Here is a 21,937-nt window from a genome sequence, read left to right on the forward strand (position 1 = left end):
ATATATGAAACGCCTATAGCTAGCATAGTACTCAATGGTGAAAGACTGAAAGCTTTCCTGATGAGATCAGGAACAAGACAAGATGCCCACTGTTACCACTGCTATTCACTATACTGCTAGTTCACTATTGTGCTAGAAGTTCTTGCTAGAGCAATTAGACAGAAGAGGCACCCAATAGCAAAGGAAAAAATAAAACTTTCATTATTCGCTGATGTTACAATCCTATATCTAGAATCTCCTGAAAAATCCACAAGAAAGCTACTAGAACTAATAGACAAGTTCAGCAAAGTGGCGGGATATAGATTAATATTCAAAAATCGATAGTGTTTCTATACACTACTGATGTACAATCTGAGGAGGAAATCAGAAAAAAAATTCCCATTTAAGATAGAAACTAAACCAATCAACTATTTAGGAATAAACTTAACCAAGGACATAAAGGTTCTCTACTCAGAAAATTACAAAACATTGCTAAAAGAAACTGAAGATGATTTTTAAAAATGGAAGGACATTCCGTGTTCATGGATTGGAAGACTAAATATCATTAAGATGTCAATTCTACCTAAATTGATTTATAGATTCAAGGCAATCCCAATAAAAATCCCAAGAGTCATTTTTGCAAAAGTGGAAAGACCAATTATCAAATATATTTGGAAGCGTAAGTGTCCCCAAATAGCCAAAAAGATCTTAAAAAAGAACAAAGTTGGAGGACTCTCACTTCTGGACTTTAAAACATATTATCTAGCTACAGTGGTAAAAACAGCATGGTACTAGCATAAAGACAGACATATTGACCAATGAAACCAAATCAAGTACTCAGAAATAGACCCTCACGAATCTACTGTGAAGTGATTTTTGACAAGGCTGTCAAGCCCTCCCAGCTGGGCCAGAAGAGTCTCATAAACAAATGGTGCGGGGAGGACTGGATATCCATATCCAAAAGATATAAAGACCCCTATCGCACACCTTATACAAAAATTAACTCAAAATGGACCAAGGACCCAAATATACAAATATAAAAGCAACAACCATAAACTCATAGAAGAAAATTTAGAAAAACGTCTTCAAGATCATATAGTAGGTGGTAGTTACTTAAACCTTACATGTAAAGCATCAGCAAAAAAGAAAAAATAGTTAAATAGGAGCTCCTTAAAATTAAACACTTTTGTACCTCAAAGGACTTTGTCAGAAGAATGAAAAGGTAGTCAACTCAATGGGAGAAAATATTTGGTAATCACATATCCAATAAAGGTTTAATATCTATGATATACAAAGAGGTCATACAACTCAACAATAAACAGACAAACTACCCAAATAAAAAATGGGCAAATGACTTGAAAAGATATTTGTCAGAGAAGAAATACAAATGGCAAAGAAACACATGAAAAAATGTTCAATATCCCTAGTGATTAGGGAAATGCAGATCAAAACTTCAATGAGGTATAATTTCACACTTGTTAGACTGGCTGCTATTAAAAAGTTAGAAAACTGTAAATGTTGAAGAGAATGTGGAGAGATAGAAACACTTATGCACTGTTGGTGGGAATGCAGAATGGTACAGCCACTGTGCAGGACTGTTTGGCAGTTCCTAAGGAAGTTGAATATAGCCTTCCCATGGGACCCTGCAGTACCATTACTAGGTATACACCCCGAAGAACTAAGAGCAGAGACACAAACCGACATCTGCACACCAATGTTCATATTATTCACAATTGCCAAAAGTTGGAAACAACCAGGTGTCCATCAACCAATAAATGGATAAACAAATCGTGGTGTGTACACATGATGGAATATTATGCAGCGGTAAGAAGAAATGAAGTTGTGAAGCTTATGGTAAGATGGATGAACCTGGAAGACATTACGTTGAGTGAAGCAAGCCAGACACAAAATGGAAAATACTACATGATTTCACTACTACAAACTAAACAGTGTGTAAACCCATGGAGTTAATTAGACTAGCTCACCAGAAATTAGGAGGAGGGTACAGAATGGAAAGCTGGAGATTAATCTGTGCAGAATTATTAAAAATGTTGTTTGTAAATCTTTGTAAGTGAATAGAAATGGTTAAAGCATATTGTGGTGTTTGTAACTAGCAATGCTACAGTATGGGTATGGTAGTGGTTGAAAAGGAAAGTATAACGTCATGTATATTACTAGAAGGAAAGCTTAAAACTGTAACATGGGACTGTATAAGGTAGTAAAACCTCATATAAAACACAAATGTGGGTGATTTTGCATATATAAGACTGTTTTTACAAACATAAATACAAATATACTAGAGAGAAGGAAAAAGAATAGCAGCTATGTACACCCGACAAAGCAGAGAGAAATTGAGAGGTGATAAGTTTTGCTTGTTTTTTGCTTATTATTATTGGAATAATGAAAGTGCTCTGGAAGTGACTGTGATGATGAATGCACAAACATGATTACACCAAATACAACTGATTGTAATCTTTTGATGGATTTATGCTTTATTAATATGTATCAATACAATTGAAAAAAATTCTTAAGAAAAATATGAATGTCCAAAATAAGAAAGACGGAAGTGAACTAGCAGCTATGTATGGCAGGGGAAGTTTAGAGAAATTGAGAGGTGAATATTAAGGGGTACAGTTTTTTTTATGTCTGGTTTTTCTATTATCACTATTAATATTGGAATAATGAAAATACCCTAATAATGACTGAATTGATGACTGCACAACTATATGATTATATCAGAAACCATTGGTTGTACACTTTGGATAGATCATATGCTTTATTAATATGTATCAATAAAACTGATTTTAAATAAGGGGTAAAGGACTTGTATGGACGTTTCTCCAATGAAGATATACAAGTGGCCAGTAAACACATGAAAAGATGTTCATCAGTGTTAGCCATTAGGGAAATGCAAATCAAACTACAACAACATACTATATCCACCAAATTGGTGATTTTTTTTTTAATGGAAAATAAGCGTTGATGAGAATGTGGAGAAATAGGACCATTGCATATTGCTTGTGGTAATGCAAAATGGTGCATCTGTCATGGAAGTTTGAGGATTCTTCAGAAAGTTAAGCATAGAATTACCATATGACCCAGCAATTCCAAAAGGTGGAAACAACCCACATAATCATCAACAGATGAAAGGATAAACAACATGTCCATAAAATGGTATATTATTCAGCCATAAAAAGAAACCACAACGACAAACTTTATATTTATGAAAATGGATGAACATGGATGAACCTTAAAGATATGTTGTGTGAAATAAACCAGGAACAGAAGGGCAGATGTTGTATGATTTCACTTACATGAAATATCTAGAATAATCAAATTAATAGAGCCAGAAAGCAGAATAGTGATTACCAGCAACTGAGGTGAGTGGGGAATGGGGAGTAAATTGCTTTAGTAGGTACAGAGTTTCTGTTTGGGGTGATGAAAAAATTTGATAATGGATGATGGTGATGGTAGCACAATGTGGTATAATTAATATCACTGAACCGTACACTTGGAAATGATTAAAATGGGAAATTTTGTGCCATATATATGCTGCCATGATAAAAAAAAAATTAAAAAACAAACATTTATGCTGAGTTAAAGAAGCCAGGCATAAAAGGTCACATATTATATGATTCCATTTATATGAAATATCCAGAAAGGCAAGTCTTTAGAGCCAGAAACCAGACCAGTGGTTGCCTAGGGTTGGAGCTAGGAGCAGAGATCAACTGCAAACGGGCGTAAGGAAACTTCTTGTGAGCATATAAATTTTCTAAAACCAGACTGCAATTATGGTTGTCTAATCCATAAATTTACCCCCGAGCCTTGCTATATACTTTTCCAACAGGTAAATTTGATGGTATGTAAATTATATATCTCAGTAAAGCTATAAAAAATTTAAAATTTCTAAGCTGTAGGTGGGTTTCAATTATTGGTTATAGCGTAGATAAGAAATTATAAGCAATTTAAAAATAGTGATTTGTTAGATAATAAAAACATTTTTTAAAATCTGGGAAACTATTTCTAAGTGATTTCAACGAAACATAGGCGATAAGGGAATACTAAAGTGATATAGTAGCATATTATAGAATTTTATACAGCCATGTTGTAAAATCTTCAAGGCTCCTTGTTAAATAGCATTAATAAAGTGGTATTAACCCATTGATGAATATAATCTATCCCAGTCCATATGCATGTGCATGCACACACAAACACACATATGTAAATACATTAAGGAAGTGGAATTAAGAGGATAAGGAAGACTTCCAGTACTCTAAATATTGTTGGACTGTTTTATAGGCATATATGTAGGGCTATTTAGTAACTTATTAAAAAATTCAGACAAAAACAATCAAAACTCTCAGTAGATATACTTTATAGAATAAGTCCAAGGGGCAGATATAGAAAAAATTTCATAGCCTCAAATATATTTATTATTAAACAAGCAAGAATAAAAAAGTAGGCAACTCAGCACTAGAAAAAAGGACAAAAATAAATGTAAGCTTAAAAGTATTATAAATATAAAAGTTGAATTTAATGAATTAGAAAAACAGCAAAAGAATTGAGTAATACTTCCGAGAGCTAGTTCTTAGAAGAAAACTAAAAAAGGCACACTAATGGAAAAATTTATCTCTTCATTGGTTTTTCACAATGAATACACATACAAAATGCTTTCAAGCTTACAAGAAAGTTTACTGGAGATTGGGGTTACTTTGTGCAGGCAGACCCTGGACAAACAACAAAGTTACACCTTAGGTATTTGTGTTTTTTAGTCTTTTTGTTGACAGAGGGGTGAGGGAGGTTCTCTCTGACTTGCCCACCCAGCACCCAAGCTTCGACACTTTACAGGCTCTCTCTCCCTTTCCTCTCATTTTCTCATGCAGGTGAGTTTCTCTATCTCCTTATGTTGTTTGGACATTTTATGACACCCAGCCCTTAGATGTTGCATGTTGCATGCACACACTTGCACACACCAGATCGTTCTCTAAGGTGCACACTGGGGGCCGTGGTGCAGGTAATACTTGTACAGCTGAGAGCATTCCCTCCTGCCTTTCTGGAAGGCTGTGGTAAGCCAGGGCTGCCTTCTGGCACGGCTGGAGGCTTCTTGCCCACCCAGCCTTAATGCCAGAACGGGGGAGCAGCGAGGCCAGAGGTCCCAGGAGACACCCTATATCTCAACAGGTGGCTGGAGAGCCTGTTGCCCAGGGGTGAGGGGCGGGAGGGTTGTGCAGAGAATCCCCACCTGGACCAGGCTCATCTTCTGCTTCTGGTTCTTCAACATCATGCTATTCCGCCACTGCAGGTACTTCTCCTGGTGGGCCTGGATCTCCGAAGTGAGGGTGGAGTGGTGACTCCTTAAGTGTTCAAGATTCATGGTGGGCTGAGATGGTATGGCCAACAGGTTTTCATTTGAGAGCTCCTCCTGCGAGATGGGCATCCCAAACTCCTGGCTCAAGCATTTGATCATGGCGGACGTAGGCAGCAGGTCCCTGGTGATCACGTCCCTCAGCCTGGTGCTCTGAGAGCAGATGTAGTAGAGTCTGGAACCACAAGGCCCCGCCGCTCAGCCTCGCCGCCTCTAAGCGGGGGCACCGCCACCCAAACCAGACCTCAGAGCTGGCATTGCGGAGCCTCCACTCAAGTCTGAGGACTCCAAAACGGGGTTGGAGACGGGGTCCAAGAAGGCCTCCTCCCCTCCATTCCCCCACGTTCTGCTCTGGATGCTTTTCTATTATGACAGTCTTGTCCCAAGCCTCTCACCAGCCCACACCCCAGTGGAGAGCAGCCCCAACAAGCTGGCAGGCCCGTGTAGACCTCGGCAGGTCCCCGAGCCAGAAGGAACCCAGTCTGCACGCAGTCCCTTTGCTTATGAAAGCTCAAAGACTCCATGGTCAGGCCCGCCCCTGTCCCCACCCCCCACGGCCACACTGGCACCAGGAGGGCCCTTCCTTCTGCTCAAACGCCAGGCCGTCCTTTGTTTCCAAGCCCAGAAAGGCAGATGTCCTGGCCTCCCTGCTGCCTCAGCAGCCCAGGTGGGCAGCAGGCGCTTCCTTGCCTGACCTCCTCTGGGAAGGCACACCTAGGAACGTCACCTGCCCATCCACTTCCCCTCTTCCTAGCTGAGTGACCCTGGGCCCCACTTCATCTTCCCGAGCTTCTGTTTCCTCATCTTTCAGGTAGGAACAAACCCACGCGGTACCCAGGCTGCAAGACCCTCGGCAGAGCAGAGGCGGGGCGAAAGGCAAAGCTTCCCAGCCCTGGCCCAGCCCCTCTCTCCATTTCTCCTGTTTTCACTCTGTTGGAAAAACAGCACTCACTGGAATGTGGAGACTGGTGCCGGCAGGCAGGAAATCTATTGGGGACTCTCCCAGTGGAGGGGGCCTGAAGATTAGACTCCCCGTGGAAGGTTAAATGTGAATTTATGCAGTACCCTCCTAGCCTGGGGAATGATAGTTGGGGGAGGGGGCCGAGGGTTTGAGTGAGGTGCAGGGGCCAATAGGAAGCACCAGGGGCAAAACACTTCCCTTGTTTGGCTAGAGGGTAGTGAGTTGGGGAGTTACGCATTCTTGGGGTGCTGGGGGGCTGTGGTGCCTGGATCTGGAGGGGGTGAAGTCTCTATCTCACTTTGCTCCTTCTCCGTGTGGTTTCTTTGTTCAACCTCTGGGGGAGGGCCGGGCTTTCAGGCTCGTAGGCTGTGGTGTGCACCACCAGTCGGGCAGGCTGCGAGGGGTCTGCTTCCCTCAGTGCATGTCCCCGGGACCTGAGCCGCAGCTTGTCAATCCCAGCAACCCATGAGGGGGTCCTCTGACCTGCTCCCTCTCACGCCTGCCTTCTCCTCTCTCTCCTTTATTAACGCACTCAGCAAGCACCAGCTGAGGCCTGCTCTGGCTCAGGCTGCTGCTGTCTCCCAAAATAGCAAGATGCAGCTGGCACCCCCGCAGCACCCCTGGCAGCTGGTGACATGCCCACTTGAAGGGCGCGTGCGCGCTGTTCCTTCAGATCCCGCACTCTCCTGACCAGCCGGTGGTGGAGTCCGGCACCCACCGGCCATAGGTCCCGCCCGTGTACCCTACCGCACTTCCGTTTTGTGCCTGTCTCCCTTCTCAGACGTGGCCTCCTGAGAGGGAATGGGGCCTGGCGTGCCTCTAGGTGGTGGCTGTTGAGTAGTGAACGCAGGAGACTGCAGGGCCAGAGGCCCTGAGGTGCCTGGGGGGAAAGGAAGGCCCGGCATTTGAGCATAGGAAATGGCGCAGGCAAAGGCGTGGAGGGGTGGGAAGTCCAGAGCCTCTGGAGAAGGGCCTTCTGAGGAATGGGGAGCAAAGGCAGGACAAGGTACTGGGGTGGAAGCAGACAGAATGAGCCAACGTTCTGAGGGAAGAGGAAGCTGTCGCTGAGGGCCGGCTCGTCTGACAGCTCCAGGCCCAGGAGTTTTATCCAGTCGCCTACTCTTTGGTCTGTGCCAGGACAGTAGGCATGGCAGATTCATGTGTCATGGTTTGATTCAATGGTCCTTCTATCACCCGGTATGTTTCTGAAACGACCTCAGGAGATCATGTTGGGGAGGGGGAGAACCACAGGGCTTTGGGCCACTCTGAACCAGACTCCACGCCTGGCCCGGCTTCTTTGGGCATAAAGAGTAATAAATACCGTACCACGACGGGTGCCCACGGTGGACGCCACGAGGTGGCCGGGCCCGAGCCGCTGCCCGGCCTCGACCCTGCCCGCGGGCAGCCCCACCTGGTCAGGGCCTGGAAGGCGCCCTGCGGCACTGTGTTCCGGACGTAGAGCATGGGCTGCTTCGCGAGCAGCGACAGGGGCCTGAAGAGGTGCACGTGGTACAGGATGGTCTCCAGGTCTGCGTAGAGGCGGTGGCGGAACAGGAGCTGCGAGTTGTAGAGAACCTTGTATCTTTTGTGCTCCCACTTGGGAATTCTGCAAGAGAAGATGGCCATGGAAAGTCTTCACACTGACCCACAGGGACTTGGAGCACTGTGTGTTGGGGCTACTTAGCTCAGTTCTTGCAGGTGTAGAAAATACTGTGTTTCCTTTCAGACAAATAAAAGGAATGCTCTACTAAGAAAGGCCATCTGGTAGACAAAATCTTTCAAATCCTGGGGCCTTGAAAGGGAGGTCGGCTCATGTTGGGCCACCCCCTCCGCACGCCCTGCACTGGCACCCACACTTTGCACCCTGACAATACCTGATGTGGGCTATGGATGGCAGGCTCTTTGTCTCTTCAGAGATAACCTAAACTATCTGTGACTTGTGGGTGTGGGATGATGAAAGGTTGCAGTCCTGCCCTTGGGGAGCAGGAGACAGTTTAACAATGCAAGGTCCATAAACTTTAAGTATTCAGGGGAAATGCAAAGCAAATATGCTAAAAGCTTATAGAATGCCTGAGGTCCATGCTAAAAGCTTACTAAGATGTGGAAATATATGCTAATTCAAGCCTATTGAGAACTGAAACAAAAGAACCATTTGGCTTTTCCTCTCTGTATAAAAGGGACTAAACAATCTTGTTCAGAGCTCGGGATTCAAACAGAAAGTTCCCGAGTCCGGCCGGCCGTCAATAAACCATTTTTCCTTCTCAAAATCATTCCTGAGTCCTAGCCTCTCTATACTCAAGTAATTAAACTTCTCTCAAATTCTACAACATACCGACTGGGCAGAGCTTTAACGCACCCTGTGTTTGGCGCATGTCGTTCCCTCTATGCTTGGCTGAACCTGGGAAATCTGCACTTACCAGTCACGATGTAGTTCAAGTCTTTTGCTCATCCTTCTACTTGGATTTTATCTATTGTTTGATCACTTTCTTAATGATTTACAGAAGTTTTAAAAAATACATACTTAAGATGTTTTTTGTCAGTTCTGTTCTTTGCATTGTGAATTTTTTTTTCTCATTTTGAGGCTTGTCTTTTTTACAACTTTGGTGTCTTTTGATGAATAGAAGTTAAATATAAACAAGTAAAATTCTTTATTTAAAGTACATTTCTCTGATGCAAAGAAATGTTTCTTTAAAGCACATTTAAAGTACCCTTTATTCACCTTTTGCAAAATTATTCAGTTTTACAAGTAGCAAAACTAAATGCCTATTTCTTTACACATCTTTTTTTCTTAGAAAAACTGTCCAATGCTGCTTTAAACTGACTTGAATCATTATCAAGCCTAACTTTGTCTCTTTTTGTGAAATAACTATAAACATGAATAAAAGAACCAAGGAAGTTTAAATCTAAAGGTTTCACTTATACACTATTAGCTGACAAAAGAAGTCTGATGTACGATATTTGTCTTCCACTTAATTTTTTCATTTAAGATGACACAAATTTCCCAAATACAACTAAAAGATTCAGTCTGAACTACTCAGTAACCTCTTTTGACATTAATAAGTATTTTTTTTTCTGTTGAGGACTGACTTAGAATATTAACAATTACAATTTCTGATTGAAAAAACAAATCAAGTACCCCAGAGACACTGTTGGCCCACGCTTGGGACCCAGCTGACACTGCCAGCACTACTGAAAGCTCTGGTAGGCTTTGTGCCTTTCAGGAAGAGGCCTCATATTCTGAACATGTGCACACTTTAGTTTATGTAATCAGTAACGTTTAATTCTGAAATCTGGGGACACAATTCATGACATCCACGGAGCCACAGCCATGTCACAATTTACAACTAAGGCAAACTCCACACACAAGAGTCCCTTTTCTTCACCCCAGGCTCTCCCTCTTCTCATGCCACTTCAGGTCCAGCCTCTAGATCACCACTGCACTCCATCTGAAGTTATTTAATTTTAATGTAGTCAAATGTATCATTCTCTTCTTACTCTGTGTCCTTTATCTTGTTCAAGAAATCTTTCTCTATTCTGAGGCCATCAATCAGTCTCCTCTAATTTTCAAAAGTAGATTTTGCTGGTGAAATCTGAGTGTGGCAGTTTGAGATTATTTTACAAATTCCAAAAAGAGAAAGATTATGGTTGTAAACTAATCTATGCCTCTGGGTGGGATACCTTTGATTGTATTCAATTTAGCTGAGAGGTCTTTGATTAGATTACTTGATAAGACCATTTTAGGGTTTTTGAATGGGCTTAGTCAGGGGTAACTGAGGTTGTTGTCTCCGCCCCCTTGCTGGGTCTAATATAAATGGAAATACAGGGAAAGAATGTGACAGACACAGGAAGAGAGAACTGTCATTTTTAATCCTGCCATGTGACAAAAAGGAGAAAGCACAAATAGCTGAGGCCCTGGGGAGAGATGAGCCATTTGCCTAATAGTGAAAATCAGGAAGAGATTGCCTGCCAGCTTATTTCAATATGTAGCAGCTGACTTTGGTGAGAAAGCACCTTTTATGGTACCTTGAGTTGGATTTTCCATAGCCTTGGAACTGTAAGATTTTACCCCAAATAAAAACCCTTTATGAAAGCCAACAAGTTTTCTGGTATTTTGCTTTGGCAGCCCTTTGACAGACTAATACACTGAATTATATCAGATCATTGAAATCTCATTAATTGGACTATACCAATCAGTTTGCTGGTTTTGCTAATGACAATTGTTATGTAAGATATCAACATTGGGTACATGGAACCTCTCTGTACAATATTTGCAACTTGTGAGTCTCTATTTCAAAATGAAAAGTCAAAAATTAGGTTTTTAATGCAGCTAGAATTGATTTTTGTGAACTGTGTTGTATTGGTCTGCCAAATGGGTGCTGGTGCAAAGTACCAGAGATTTGTTGGCTTTTATAAAGGTTATTTATTTGGGGTAAAAGCTTACAGTTACAAGGTCCTGAAAAATCCAACTCAGGGTTGCTTTCTCATCAAGTCAGCTGCCATGTGTTGAAGCGAGATGGCTGCTGACCTCTGAGAGGGCTCAGCCTTCCCCTCTGGGCTTTCTCTCAGCTGAAGGCTGGCATAAGGCTGTCTCTAAGGGCTTCTTTCTCTCCTGGCAGAGGGCTCATTTCTTTCTGGGTCTTCTGTATCAGTCATGGCTCTCTTCCCAAGGTCAGCTGCAAACTATCAGATGAATGGCTTCTCTCCCCCCAGGGCCCCAGGATCAAAAATGACAGAGCTCTCTCTCCTCCCGTGTGTCTTCTTGAGTAAGTGACCATTTATATCAGCCCACCAAGGGGGTGAAAACTCAACTGGAGTTACACTTTACTGCTGTAGCCCAATCAGAAGCCCTAAATTGATTTTATTAAAGAAACTTAATCAGAGGCACCTCATTGAATTCAATACAGTCAAAAGATATCATACACAGAGGAACAGATTAATTTACAAACATAATCTCTTTTTTTGGGACTCGTAAATAATCTCAAACTGCCACACGTGTGATTCAGCAAATTAGGAATAGATTGGCATTTCCTTAACTTGATAAAGGACATCTTCAAAAAACCTACAGCTAACATATTAATGCTTAGTGGGAAAAGACTGAATGCCTTTCCCTACAGATCAGAGAAAAGGCAAGTATGTCTGCTCTCACCACTCTTATAACAAACAGTACTAGGATTCCTAGCTAACACAAATAGGCAAGAAAAGGAAATAAAGGCATATATATTGGAAAGGAAGATATAAAACCATCCCTATTTTCAGATAACCTGATGATCTTTGTAGAAAATCCCAAGGAATCTACCCAATAGGCCCTAGAACCAATGTCAGTTTAGCAAGGTTGCAGGATATAAGATCAACATACAAAAATCAATTGTAGGAGCGGATATAACTCAAGCAGTTGGGTACCTACCTCCCACTTGGGAGGTTCCTAGTTCAGTTCCCAGTGCCTCCTAGGACAAAGCAACATTGAGCAAACAATGAGAGAACAAAAAAAAAAAACCCACAATGAAACAAGAGCGAGCAGAGAACAAGTACAAATAACAAGCAAAAACAACAAGCAAACAGACAAGGGAGCCACCTTGGTGGGGATTTTAAAAAATCAACTGCATTTCTGTATACTAGCAGTAAGCACATGGAAACTGAAATTAAAAATACAATACCATTTATAATCATATGAAAATAGATATAAATGTAACAAAACATGTATAGGACTCACATGATGAAAATACAAGTCACTGGCCAAAGAAATCAAAGGAGAGCTAAATAAATCAATGTTCATGGACTGGAAAATGAACACAGCACAGATGTCAATTCTCCCCAAAATGATATACAGGCTTGTCTTAGTTTGCCAAGTGGTTCACAGTTTGGAGGCTGGAAGTCTGAAATCAGTGCACTTGCAGATGATGCATTCTCCAAAGTCTGTAGCATTCTGATGGTGGTTTACTGGCAACCTGCAAACTCTGCCTCTGCCTCCATCACATAGGAATCTGTCTTTTTCTGTCTCCTCTGGCTTGTACTTCTGTGCCCAAATTTCCTTTGCTTGTAAGGATTTTGGACGTACCAGAGTAAAACCCACCCTCATTTTGTTTGGCCTCACTGTAATAGGATCTTCAAAGATCCTATTTACAAATGAACTCACCCCACAGGGTAGGGGCTTAGGACTTGAACGTATCTTTGTGAGGGATGTAATCTAATCTACTGCAAAGTTTGACACAATTTCTTTCAGTATTCCAGTAAGATTTTTTTGTGGACATAGCTTATTGTAAAATTCGTATCAACAGGCAAAGGAACTAGAATAGTTAGAACAATTTTGGAAAAAAATATACAGTGGAAGGACTCTACCTGATTTTGATTTATTAAATAGTTGAAGTAATCAAGACTAAAAGGTATTGGAGGTGGCGGACTTGGCCCAGTGGTTAGGGCATCCGTCTACCACATGGGAGGTCTGCGGTTCAAACCCCGTGCCTCCTTGATCCATGTGGAGCTGGCCCATGCGCAGTGCTGATGCACGCAAGGAGTGCTGTGCCACACAGGGGTGTCCCCTGTGTAGGGGAGCCCCACACGCCAAGGAGGGCGCCCCGTAAGGAGAGCCACCCCGTGCGAAAGAAAGTGCAGCCTGCCCAGGAATGGTGCTGCCCACACAGAGAGCTGACACAGTAAGATGATGCAACAAAAAGAAACACAGATTCCCATGCCACTGACAACAACAGAAGCGGACAAAGAAGACACAGCAAATAGACACAGAGAGCAGACAACCGGGGTGGGGAGGGAAGGGGAGAGAAGTAAATAAATAAATCTTTAAAAAAATTAAAAAAATAAAAAAATAAATAAATGAAAGGTATTGAAGAAGGCTTAGACACATATTATACATTAGTGGAACAGAATAGAGAACCCAGAAATAGACCCATACATTTATAGCCAACTAATTTTTGACAAAGGCACAAAAGCAATTCTGTGGGGAGAAAGAATAGTATTTTTCAATAAATGGTTCTGTAGCAATTGGATATCTATAGGCAAAACAAAACAAAACTCCAACCTAAACCTCCCACTTTATACAAAAATTAACTCAAAATGGATGATAGATGTAAATGTATCTAAAACTACAAAACTTTAAAACTTTCAGATGAAAACAAAACTCAAACTATAAAACTTTCAGAAGGAAACATGAGTGAAAATTTCCAGGATCTATGGTTTGGTTGAAGAGACATGACAACAAAAGCATGATCCATAAAAGAAAAAATATTGATAAACTGGATGCTACAGCACGGGAAAAAACATTTGCAAACCCCGTGTCGGGGACTGAGTCATGTCCCCCACAAAAGAGAGTTTCAAGCCTGAGCCCAGAGGATGTGAACCCATTTGTAAACGGGACCTTCACGATTCTATAACTAGTTAAGGTGTGGACTCATTTGTGAAATTCAAAGACCCTATTTAGATGAGGTCAAATTGAATCAGGGTGGGCCTTTGTCTACCTGACTGGAGTTCTTTCACATAGGGGAAGTTAGGGTGCCATCAGTCAACGGAAGCCAGAAGTAAGAAACTAGAGAATGAGGCAGACTGCCATGTGACGGAAAAATCCCAAGGACTGGACCAAGCCAGGAACAGATTCTATAGACTCTAGGAGAAAGCATGGCCTATTGAGAACTTGATTTTGGATTTCTACCTCCAAAACCACCTGTCTTAGTTTGCCATAGGGCTGCTGATGCAGAGTACCAGAAATGTGTGGGCTTTTATAATGGGAATCTTATATGAGGTATAATGTCCAAATCAAGGCACCATCAGAGATGCTTTCTCACCAAAGTCAGCTATGGTAAAGCAAGATGGCAGCCACTCTCTGCTACGGGCCCTGCCTTTCCCTCCAGGCTCACTGCCTCCCACAGCTCAGTTGGGAGTGACCAGGTATAGGGCTCATCTCCTCCTGGGCCTCCTCCCTCAGTCTCAGCTGTTCTGCTTTCTTCCTGAGATTAGCTGTGGGCTATCAAGCACATGACTCATCTCTTTCAGCCTTGAGCTACTCTGTGGTTCCAGCCTCTCGGGGCTTTGTGCTTCAACTCTGGCTGCAAGCAATCCTAGAGTCCTCCCTCTCACACAGCTGGTCAAATGGCAGCTCCCTTTCTCTGTGTGTCTCTATGCCCTGTTTATATACAGCTCCAATAAGAGGGCGGAGACTCAACATGAATCATGTCTCACTGACACAGTCCAATCAAAAGGGCCTCATTCCATAGGAAATGATTAGTTCAAGAATATCATCTTTTTCTTTCTGGGATTCATAAAATAACTTCAAATTGTCACACTCTACATTCTGAATCCCAAAGGACATGTTCTTTCCATGTGCAAAATACATTCATTATATCACAATATTTCAAAAATCTTAAATCATTTCAGTAGCAATGCTAAATACAAAATCTCATTAAAAATCAGTTATAGGGAAATAGACTTGGCTCAATGGACAGGGCGTCCACCTACCATATGGCAGGTCCACAGTTCAAACCCCGAGCCTCCCTGACCAGTGTGGAGCTGGCCCACACACAGTGCTGATGCGTGCAAGGAGTGCTGTGCCACGCAGGGGTGTCCCCTGCATAGGGGAGCCCCATGTGCAAGGAGTGTGCCCTGTAAGGAGAGCCGCCCAGCATGAAAGAAAGTACAGCTTGCCCAAGAGTGGCGTTGCACACACGGAGAGCTGATGCAGCAAGATGATGCAACAAAAAGAGACACAGATTCCTAGGCTGCTGACAAGAATAGAGGTGGACACAAAAGAACACACAGCAAATGGACACAGAGAGCAGAAACCTGGGGGGGGGGGGGGGAGGAGAGAAATAAATACAAAATAAATAAATCTTTTAAAAAAAAATCAGTTATAATCATGTAGTTTGTCTTGGGGCAACATCCCCCTCCAGCTGCAGGCCTGTGAAACTTAGAAAACAAGTTACTTGCTTCCAATATACAAAGGAGGGCCAGTCACAAGATCAACATTTGCATTACTATAAGAAGTTGGAAGGAAAACCAGTGTTACTGGTCCCAAACAGTTCTGAAAACCTGCAGGGCATACTTCCTTAGATTTCAGAGTCTGAGAGACACCTGTAGAGTGATGGTTTCTTCTCCTTGGAACCTCATGGAGGACAGCCCCTTCCACAGGCTTAACCAACAGCCATCTTCTCAGTTCCACCCCCATCAAGCATCTGGGTGGGGGCCGAGCTCCAGACCTCACCCTCTAAGAACACTGAAGGTGATGGCCACACTTCCCCCAATTTCTGGGGCACAGTCTTAACCCCCGTAGTACAGTGGGGTGGTGGCCACATCCTCTGTAATTGCTAGCATACATGCCCGCCCCCCTCACAGCAGTGGGCTGGTGACCAAACTCTCCCCAAACCCCAGGGAATGTGCCTCACCCTCTCTGTAGCCTGGGGTGGCTGAACTCTCTAAACAATGGGCTGGAAAATCCACCCCCTTCAAATGCCAGGGCAAACTCATCCTTTCTACACACACGGGTGGGGTCCATCTCCTGGCCCATAAACTGTCCCAAGTCCAGACCTCAGCTTTCATGGTTTTCCTCTTAAAGTGGTTTCTCCTTCAATTTCTCCCTTTTCTGTATCTTTTGGTCTAGGCTGACAGTGGTTTCATTTATACAGATTTCACAAAAAGCTTGTCAAAGTTCCACCCAGGGTGAATTCTCATCTGAATGCTCTGGGGGAACACTGACTTCCAAGCTCATTCTTGTAGCTGACAGAATTCTGTTCTTTGCAATTACAGGGCTGAGGCTCCCATTTCCTTTCTGACTGTCAGCAGGGGCCACTCTCAGCTCCTAGACGATACCTACATTCCCTGACACACGATCCCCTCTGTTTTCAAGTCAGCAGTGGTATATTCAATCTTTGTGCTTTGAATCTCTGAAGAACTCTGTCTCTGATGTCTAGATTAACCAGAGAATATGTTCTGCTTTTAAAGAGCCCCCCCCCCCCCGATTAGGTCAGGCCCACCTTCCTATCTTAAGGTCAACTGATTTGGGACTATAATCACATCTTGAAAGCCCCTTCAAAGCTGTACATAGGTTAGTGCTTGACTGAATAACTAGAAGGTATGTGTAGACTAGGATCTGGGACTCAGGGGGGGCATCATAGAAATCTGCATACCACACTAAACATACATGTGCCATACAGTTGTTTATCACAGGGAAATGAAAAATGTCCACATAAAAACCTATAAATGATTGTTTATAGTTACTTTACTTATAATAGTCAAAAACTGGGGGAAAAAATGCCCCTCAGTTGCTGAATGGTTAAACATGGCATATCAATACCATGAAGTACTACTCTGCAACAAAAGGAATAAATTATTGATATATGCAACTTGGACGGATCTCCAGGGCGTCATGCTGAGTGAAAAAAAAATCTCAAAAGGTCATATGCTTTATGATTCCATTTATATAATGTCTTGAATATTTACATACAAGTTTTTGGGTGGATGTATATTTCCAGTTCTCTTGGGTATCTTTGTTGAGACGGGTCTCCACAGGGCTGCACTCCCTGCCCCAGTCGATACACTGGATTTTCAGACTCCCTGATGATGGGGCATCTGAACTCTGAGGACAGACAGGGGTCCCTCAGACTAAAGGAGGGTGATCCTACATACCCAAACTATGCAAATCATGAAAGCAAAAGAGAATTATTGTGTCACCAAACACAATAATGAAAGGGCTCTGAAGGGCCAGTTGCTTCAACCCAGAATTGGATACTTGAGTTGCTTGTACAATGACCCCACTGCATGGCTGCATCCAGGTGTCCCTGAAGGCCTCCCGAGAAGGGGAACTTCCTGCAGCCCCAGTGGCCCCTCTTAGCTATGTCTGCCTTAGGTGAGTTGAAATCTATTCCGTATAGTGTCCACCTTAGAGCCATACAGAATATTCTGCTCCCTGTTAGCTGTGATAGTCTTTCAGAAGTCTGAAGGCAGGACCCACTTTTCTGAACCATCCTCTCTTCTATATACCCCTAAATCCTTTGCTTCAACCAAACCCAATCAGTTCTTCCTGTTGTCAAGGCTGAATTCTGAGCCTTATAACATGCCCCTGAGAGGAACCAAATGAACATCTCCCTCTCACCAACAAGAACCCTGAACCTGGGCTCTGCTTTGCAGGGTCTCTTCACTCACCAGGCATCCAGGCTCCACCACTTTTCCTTGAAATGCAGAAGGAACCACTTACTGGCTTTGGTGGCTTTCCCACAGCTGCCTCAAGCCTTGGTCAGCCACGCCTTCCAGAATGAAGAGGTGGATCTTCCCATCCAGCAGATGGAAGCCAGTGAGCACATCCAGGTCCCACTGTTCCTGGACTTTCACCCGCACCTTGAATGCTGACAGGATCTGCTGGACGGTCCTGAGAGGATAGGTGTCCAGCCTGAGGGCCTTGGCATTGATGGTGGTGATGTCCTCCAGCAGGCTGTGGAGGAGGCAGGTCTTCTTGGAGTCAAACATGAAAATGATGCGGCCAAACTGGGTGCCCTCAAGGTCTCGACCGGGGGCTTCAGCCCCAGCCTTCAAGGGCACTGCAATATCCACTCGCAGCTTGAGGATGGAGTTGGCCTCTAGGTAGCTGCCCACGGGCATTGGGCCATGGTGAAGTCTGTCTGTTGGGACCCGAAACCCCACAACCTTCTTGCTCCTGTTGTCATGGCCATGGCCTATGGGATTGGGCTCACAGTTGTGGATGGGGACAAACAGGTTCAAGTATGTGTGGCCAAGAAGGAGGTCGGCAAAGCTGACCTGGGCCACCCCATAAGGATCCCACATCATGGTTTGGGTTTCAAAAGGGTTGTTCTCTGTCTGTCTGGGAGAGATGAGGGCCTGGAGGTTGATGCACGAATCTAGGGGGTCCTCCCCAAACAGTGTGGGTTTCCGGGCATACTCCTCTGACTTGCGGTCACGGTCATGAACTTCCACCACCATGGGGGGGCCCTCCAGGTACTCTCTCAGGGTGCTGGGTTGCATTGCCCCAAGGAGGATGACGTTGATGTCTTGGAAGTAGACGTGGGCTCCATGAGACTGGCCCTTGGTCCTGTGAACTGGAGTGTCGAGGAACTGGTACTTGCAGTACACTGGTGTGCAAAGCCTCTAGGAGAGAGCAAGGCCAAGGGAGATCACTCAGCTGCCTGTGGTAAAGCCAGGCTCCCAGCACAGTCAGCCCAAATCCCTGTGCCGCTCTCGCTGCCTGCAGCCCTTGAACACAAGTTTCCCCATCCACAAAACACTGATGACAGCCATTACCAGGACTGAGTGACCTAATGTGTGACAGCACCAAGACGGTGGCTGGTACAAGACAAGGGCTCAATGAGTATGAGCCATTATTGTTTTCCTTCCAAACTTTGAGTGCTATGAGGACAGGCATGTGGCTCTCTCACATCTGTATTTCTCATTCTTAGCCCAAGTTCAAGGAGCAAAGCTGCCTTGCTGATATCCTGTAAGGATACCACATCTTGTTTTGGATTCCAAAGGAATTATTCACTGTATCTTGGGGGAGGCTTTGCCCAAGGATGGGCGCAGAAAAGGTGGAGATAAGGGGTTTTTGGAAAAGGTAATGAGTATTTCCCAGACAAACCTCTAGAGGGTTGACACAGCCTCACCTTTAGCATATCACTAAGTCACCAAGGTTAGAAAAGCAACAAGGGGAAGAAGAAGGATTCAGAGCCAAAGAGAATGTAATGGAAAGGAGGGCAAAGCTGTATTGAGGCAGAAAGCAGGGAAACTTGCATGTTTCAGTCTTGAGGCTAAGAGTTTATAATCAAAAGCTAACCTTTATATAAACTGGTAGTCTGAATTCATACAAGTATACTTTGTCTTTTACGCTGAAGTTGAGAATTTATTTAAAAATAACCCGAGGTTGGTAGTGCTCCCAGGAACCCAGCCTCTCTGGAGAAATCTACTTTCAACCTATGCCTCAAAGAATTCCCACAGAGAAAGTTCCATTCAACATGGATACATAATAAAAATCATAAAATTCCTAAGGATAAAAGTTACCACTGGCAAAATCAGATGCAGAAAGGCTCAAGATACTAGAATGATAAGATAAGTGATGGGTCTTAAAATATTAAAGAGAATATCATCTAAGTCAAATCTATTCTATTTATAACTACTACTAACAATGAATAAATTTAAAATATTAAAATACCATTTACAATAGCATAAAAACATAAAATACTTCAAGAAGACATTAAATGAAAAGTACGTAGGACCTATCCACTGAAAACTACAAAACACTGCACAGAGAAATTAAAGATCTAAATAGAGAAACACACCATGAGGACAAGAAAACGCAGTATTGTTAAGATGTCAATTCTCCTTAAATTGTCCTAAATATTAAATATAATCCCAATCAAAACCCCAGCAGGCTTTCCTAGTAGATATTGACATGCTGCTACCAAAATTTATATAGAAACGTAAAGGATCAAAAACAGACAATACGATCTTGAAAAAAAGAGAAACAAAGTTAGAGGACCAACACTATCTAAAACCAAGACTTATGATATAGCTATATGTGGACACTGCAGGAATCGGCATAAGAATAAACAAAGAGGGAATTCCAGGAAGGTGGCACCAAAGTAGGCAGGAAATAGTCAGGAAGGGCTCAGCTTTCTCAAAAAGGAGAAAGTGCCAGAAGCTGTCCAAGGGACCTGCTTTGGGTGTCAGCAGACCAGGACGGTGCTGCACACCCCCCAGGAAAGCAATGGACAGAGAGACCAAGAACCTGAACTAACAACTGTGAGTTACTAAACTGCACTGGCTGGGAAGAGCACCCAGCCCCTGCCTTTATGGCGTGCAGCCTAGGTAAAACCCAAGGCTCACTGCTGTTGACTGAGAGGGGAGCAGAAGTCTTTTTTCCCCAGAAAAGGGAAGGTGTGGGGGAGGGAGGAGAGTGGTTTCTCTTCAATGAATTTGGCCAGCCCAGCCTGCTTTGAATCTCAACACTGGCCAAACCAGAATCACAGGCAAGTGGAAGCTGCAAGACACACCTCCATGGAAAGGTTCGCTGACGAGCGCCATATGCTGGCTGGCCAGGAAGCTGCAAGCGGAAAAACTACTTTACTCTCTTAACCTGAAATCCTGGGAGAACATCTGTGCCCCATTAGTGAGTCCCTGGCCCACTTTTGATAACTTAAGCGGGGCAATTTTTAAAGACTTAGAATAACTTGAACCAAAAATCACAAAAGAGCTTTGAAAAAAGAAAATTACTAGGCTAGAGAAATTCATGGTCACCGTAAATTCACCAACATATTTATTTATTAATTTATTTTTATTTTTATTTTTCCTGAGAGGGTTGCCTTTTTTTTTTGAGGTGATTAACTATTGTGATAATACATCTCAAAATTTTCCATTTTAACCACTTTCAAGTGTACAGTTGAGTGGCATTGATTCCATTCACAATGTTGTGCTAACATCACCTCCATTCATGACAGAAACTTTTCATCACCCAAGACACAAACTCCACACCCATTTAGTACTATCTGCTCATCCCTATTGCCTGGCCCTTAGTAACTATATAATCCATTTTCTGTCTCTATAAATCAAGTTGCTTATGGACAAAAACTGTTTAAGAATCTCTTGCTACTGCATCAATAACAACTTCATTCATTAATTTTATGCCTGAGTAGGCATATTTTTTTTCTTTCTTTCTCTCTCTCTCTCTTTTTTCCTGTATAACCCACTCCCCACCCCCTCACCACATCATTTTTGTAAATTATATTTTTTTGAAGATATATGTGTCACATAAAAATTGTTACATTAAAAAACACGAGAGGGGAAGCGGACTTGGCCCATTGGATTGGGCATCTGCCTACCACATGGGAGGTCCATGGTTCAAACCCTGGGCCTCCGTGACCTGTGTGGAGCTGGCCCATGCAAAGTACTGATGCGCGCAAGGAGTGCCCTGCCATGTAGGGGTGTCCCTGCATAGGGGAGCCCCACACGCAGGGAGTGCATCCCGTAAGGAGAGCCACCCAGCATGAAAGAAAAGTGCAGCCTGCCCAAGAATGGCGCAGCACACACGGAGAGCTGACACAACAAGATGACACAACAAAACAAGACACAGATTCCCATGCCGCTGATAAGGATAGAAGTGGTCACAGAAGAACACACAGCAAATGGACACAGAGAGCATACAACTGGGGGGGGGGGGGAAGAAATAAAAATAAATAAGTCTTTTAAAAAAACAACACAAGAGGTTCCCGTATACCCCCCACCTCCCCACCCCACTCCTCCCACACCAACAACCCCCCCCCCATCATTGCGGCACACCCTTTGCACTCGGTGAACACATTTTGGGGCACTGCTGCACTACATAGGCAATAGTTTACCCTGTAGTTTGCACTCTCCCCAGTCATTCAGTGGGTTATGGCAGGATATATAAAGTCCAGCATCTGTCCCTGCCATATCATTTAGGACAACTCAAAATCCCAAAAATTTTCCCACGTTACATCTCTTCTTCCCTCACCCTGCCCTCAGCAACTACTGTGGCCACTTTCTCCACCTCGATGCTAAAATTTCTTCTATTACTCATCACAATAGTTTTATAGTAGAATATCAGTAAGTCCATTCTAGTCTATATTTTATTCCTCCATTCTGTGGACCCTGGGATGGTGATGTCCTCTCCACCT

The 21,937-nt window shown here is 43.4% G+C and overlaps 1 protein-coding gene across 5 annotated transcripts in view; it reads right to left on the reverse strand.

Moving 5' to 3' along the window:
- Positions 1–21,937, reverse strand: part of CFAP92 (cilia and flagella associated protein 92 (putative)) — a 127,101-nt gene that overhangs the window by 36,333 nt on the left and 68,831 nt on the right. For all 5 annotated transcript variants that reach the window (XR_011647575.1, XR_011647574.1, XR_011647573.1 and 2 more), the window contains 3 exons: positions 17,497–18,401; positions 7,717–7,911; positions 5,222–5,519 (listed from right to left, as the gene is read on the reverse strand). Coding sequence is in view for 1 of the 5 variants with exons in the window: in XM_058288326.2 (XP_058144309.1) it covers positions 5,222–5,519; positions 7,717–7,911; positions 17,497–18,401 (1,398 nt within the window). In the remaining 4 variants the exon portion in view is untranslated. The remainder of the gene's footprint in view (positions 1–5,221; positions 5,520–7,716; positions 7,912–17,496; positions 18,402–21,937) is intronic.

Source organism: Dasypus novemcinctus, chromosome 26 (genome assembly GCF_030445035.2).
Source record: "Dasypus novemcinctus isolate mDasNov1 chromosome 26, mDasNov1.1.hap2, whole genome shotgun sequence".
NCBI classification, from domain to species: Eukaryota; Metazoa; Chordata; class Mammalia; order Cingulata; family Dasypodidae; genus Dasypus; species Dasypus novemcinctus.